This window comes from Numida meleagris, unplaced genomic scaffold (assembly GCF_002078875.1).
Source record: "Numida meleagris isolate 19003 breed g44 Domestic line unplaced genomic scaffold, NumMel1.0 unplaced_Scaffold348, whole genome shotgun sequence".
In the NCBI taxonomy this organism is placed as follows: domain Eukaryota; kingdom Metazoa; phylum Chordata; class Aves; order Galliformes; family Numididae; genus Numida; species Numida meleagris.
In genome coordinates this window covers 86,402-90,487 of record NW_018364574.1, presented here as the reverse complement: position 1 = coordinate 90,487, position 4,086 = coordinate 86,402, and the positions used below count along the sequence as shown (strand labels likewise).

General features: G+C 62.2%; 1 protein-coding gene across 1 annotated transcript in view; it reads left to right on the top strand.

Annotated features, from left to right (window-relative positions):
* Window positions 1–4,086, top strand: part of LOC110391318 (serine/threonine-protein phosphatase 2B catalytic subunit gamma isoform) — a gene marked incomplete at both ends in the record, with an annotated part of 13,514 nt that continues 9,428 nt past the window's right edge. Inside the window, 3 exon segments of the mRNA XM_021383139.1 lie at window positions 1–198; window positions 375–499; window positions 3,427–3,538. Coding sequence (XP_021238814.1) covers window positions 1–198; window positions 375–499; window positions 3,427–3,538 — 435 coding nt within the window.

The following is a 4,086-nucleotide window of genomic DNA, read 5'->3' as shown; positions in this document are numbered from 1 at the left end:
CCGTGCCGTTCCCTCCCACGCAGCGGCTGACGTTGAAGGAGGTGTTCGAGGACGGCAAGCCGCGTCTCGACGTCCTCAAGAGCCACCTGGTGAAGGAAGGCCGGCTGGAGGAGGACGCGGCCCTGAAGATCATCAACGACGGCGCGGCCATCCTGCGGCACGAGAAGACCATGATCGAGGTGGAGGCTCCCATCACAGGTCAGAGCCCGGGGGACGACGGGGCCGCGGGTCCCGGGGGGGGGGGGGGGGGGGGGGGGGGGGGGGGGTTCCTGGGAGCCGGCGGGGCTGGGGGCTCGGGGTGCATCCCCGCTGCTGCCACGGCCGCTCTCTGGGCGTTGACTCCGTCCCCGTTCCGTGCTCTTCTTCCTCCGCAGTGTGCGGTGACATTCACGGGCAGTTCTTCGACCTGATGAAGCTGTTCGAAGTGGGGGGGTCACCCAACAACACCCGCTACCTCTTCCTGGGAGACTACGTGGACAGAGGCTACTTCAGTATAGAGGTGACGGGCGAACATGGAGCTGGCAAACGTGGGGTCCCTGAGGCTGCGTGTCACTCTGACCCCCCCCCCTCAGGTTGCATTTCATGCAGACCCCCCCCTCAGGTTGCATTTCGTGCAGGCCTCCCTTAGGTTGCGTGTGACATTGACCCCCCGTAGGCTGCATTTCATGCAGAACCCTCTCTTAGGTTGCATGTCACCTTGACCTCCTCTGGGTTGCATTTCCTGCAGGCCCTCCCTCAGGTTGCATGTCACACTGACCCTCCTTAGGCTGCATTTCATGCAGACCACCCCTCAGGTTGCATGTCACTCTGACCCCCCCCCTTAGGCTGCATTTCATGCAGAACTCCCCTTATGTTGCATGTCACTCTGACCCCCTCGTAGGTTGCACTTCATGCAGACCCCCCCCCCTCAGGCTGCATGTCACACTGACCCCCCTTAGGCTGCATTTCTTGCAGACCCCCCCTCAGGTTGCGTGTGACACTGACCCCCCTCAGGTTGCATTTCATGCAGATTCCCCCCCCCCAGGTTGCGTGTCACACTGACCTCCCTTAGGCTGCGTTTCTTGCAGATCCCCCCCCCCCAAGGCTGCATGTCACTCTGACCCCCTCTTAGGCTGCATTTCATGCAGAACTCCCCTTATGTTGCATGTCACACTGAACCCCCTTTGGCTGCATTTCATGCAGACCCCCCTCAGGTTGCACATCACACTGACCCCCTCCTTAGGCTGCATTTCATGCAGAACCCCCCTTTATGTTGCATGTCACTCTGACCCCCTCCTTAGGCTGCATTTCATGCAGAACTTCCCTCAGGTTGCATGTGACACTGACCCCCCTCAGGTTGCATTTCATGCAGGACCCCCCTTATGTTGCATGTCACACCGACCTCCCTTAGGCTGCATTTCCTGCAGCCCCCCCTCAGTCTGCATGCACGCTGCCCTCCCTCGTGCTGCACCTGGGCCCTCCTTTTGCAGCTCACACCGCGCTCGGCTGCACGCCGCGTGCTTTTGGCAGCCAGCTGCTGCCCGGGTGGGACCCTCCTGCAGCTGAACATCGGGGTGCAGAGCAGCAGTGGCTGTCAGCTCTGGGAGCTGTCAGGCAGCGCCAGCAGAGGGAGAGCCGCCGTGTGGGGCGGGGGGGAAGCGTGGGGCTGGGGGCTGGCTGCAAAGCAGCCGTGCATGCAAGAGAGCAGGAGTGCAGGCTGCAAGGAGCGCGGAGACGGAGCAGTGGGGCCGTGCGCCTTTAGCCAGCTCGCTGTTTCAAATCCCAGAGGGACCTGGACAGGCTGGACAAGTGGGCCCACGAGAACCTAACGAGGTTCAACGAGGCCAAGTGCAGGGTGCCGCGCTTGGGCCGGGGCAATCCCAGGTATTTATACAGACTGGGGGAAGAAGTACTTGAAAGCAGCCCTGCAGAGAGGGACTTGGGGGTCCTGGTGGACGAGAAGCTGGGCATGAGGCAGCAGCGTGCGCTGGCAGCCTGCAGGGCCAACTGTGTTCTGGGCTGCATGAAAAGAGGAGTGGGCAGCAGGGAGAGGGAGGTGGTGGTCCCCCTCTACTCGGTTCTTGTGAGGCCCCATCTGGAGTAGTGCATCCAGGCCTGGGGCCCCCAGCACAAGAAGGACGTGGAGCTCTCGGAACGAGTGCAGAGGAGGGCGAGCAAGATGAGCAGAGGCTGGAGCACCTCTCCTATGAGGAAAGGTTGAGGGAACTGGGCTTGTTGAGCTTGGAGAAGAGAAGGCTCCGGGGAGACCTCATTGTGGCCTTCCAATACTTGAAGGGAGCGTATCAACAGGAGGGGGATCGATTGTTTGTGAGGGTGGATAGCGATAGGACAAGGGGGAATGGTTTTAAGCTGAGACAGGGGAGATTTAGGTTGGATATCAGGAGGAAGTTTTTCACTCAGAGGGTGGTGAGGCGCTGGAACAGGTTGCCCAGGGAGGTTGGGCATTCAAGGCCAGGCTGGACGTGGCTCTGGGCAGCCTGGGCTGGTGCTTGGCGACCCTGCACTCGGCAGGGGGGTTGAGACTCGATGATCTTTGAGCTCCTTTTCAACCCAAGCCATTCTAGGATTCTATGATTCTATGATTCAATGAGCACGGGGCGCACGAGCGCCGCCTCGTTCGGAACTGCACGTCTTGTAACGCAGCTGGGCTTCGCCGCGCCGCGATGGCAGCTGAAATAAAGAGAGCTGAGGAGCGAGCTGCAGAGCTGCAGAGCTGCAGAGCTGCAGGAGGCTGGGGCAACGTGCACGCCTTATTGGGAGCGTTCCTCCCGCCAGCCCCTGCAGCAAGGCGTTCCTTTTGCCGGCTGCGCGTGTGGCTCGAGCTGCCTGCCGCCGCCGCCTCCGACCCCGTTTGTGCTCGCATGTAGCACGGGAGCTGCTCCCCGGGCTCTTTCTTTGGAGCTGAGCTCTGCAGAGCCGTGGAAGAGGCGTGGAGATGGGTTCACGCGGGGCTGGGGGCGGCCGCTGTGCCGCAGGGAGGTGCGGGTGCCGCGGGTGGCAGCCTGCGGGGACGTGGCCCCGGGTCCTGCTGGGCTCGGCGGGGTCGGTTTCGCTGCAGGGATCAGGGCTCCGGGAGGGGAGGTGCAAAAGCCTGAAGGGTTTTTGGGCGAGGGTTTCCCTGTTCCAAGCTGGAGCTTTGTGGTGTGAGCAGGAGAGCAGCGCCAGGGCTCGGCGGGGGAGCTGGGGCTGAGCTCTTCTTCCTGACGTGGAAGGCGCCCGCAGGAGCTGAGATGGGTGTTGGGGGGGGTGGGCGCTGGGTCGGACCGCAGCTGCACGTCTGGGCTGCACCGCTGCAGCTGCTGGGCTGCTCTGCAACGGCTGCTCCACTCTGCATCATCCCAGGGCCGCGTGGTGCAGCCGGCGGTGAGCCGCGGTGCCGGGGTTTTAGGACGTGCCCTCACCCCTCGTCCGTCCCCTCCCTTGCAGTGCGTGCTGTATCTATGGAGCTTGAAGATAAACCATCCCAAAACGCTGTTCCTCCTCCGAGGGAACCACGAGTGCAGGCACCTCACCGAGTACTTCACCTTCAAGCAGGAGTGTGAGTTGCGGCAGCACGGGGCTGTGGGGTTGGGTGAGGGTTGGGGTTAGGGTTAGGGTTGGGATTGGGGTTGGGGCTGGTGGTTAGGGTTGGGGTTGGGGTTAGGGTAAGGATTGGGGGTTGGGGTTAGGGTTGGTGTTAGGGTTGGGGGTTGAGGTTGGGGGTTGGGTAAGGATTGGGGGTTAGGATTGGAGTTGGGGTTGGGGTTAGGGTCAGGGTTGGGGTCAGGGTTGGGGTTGGGGTTAGGATCAGAGTTGAGGTTGGGGGTCAGGGTTGGGGTTGGGGGTTAGGGTTGGGGTTGGAGGTTGGAGGTTGGTAAGGATTGGGGGTCGGGGTTGAGGTTGGGGGTCAGGGTTGGGGGTTGATGTTGGAGGTTGGGTAAGGATTGAGGGTCAGGGAGTAGGGGTTGGGGTTAGGGTCAGGGTTGGGGTTGGGGATCAGGGTTGGGGTTGGGGGTCGGGGTTGGGTGTTGGTAAGGATTGGGGGTTAAGGGCTGGGGCTGGGGGTTAGGGTTGGGGTTGGAGGTTGCGGGTTGGTAAGGATTGGGG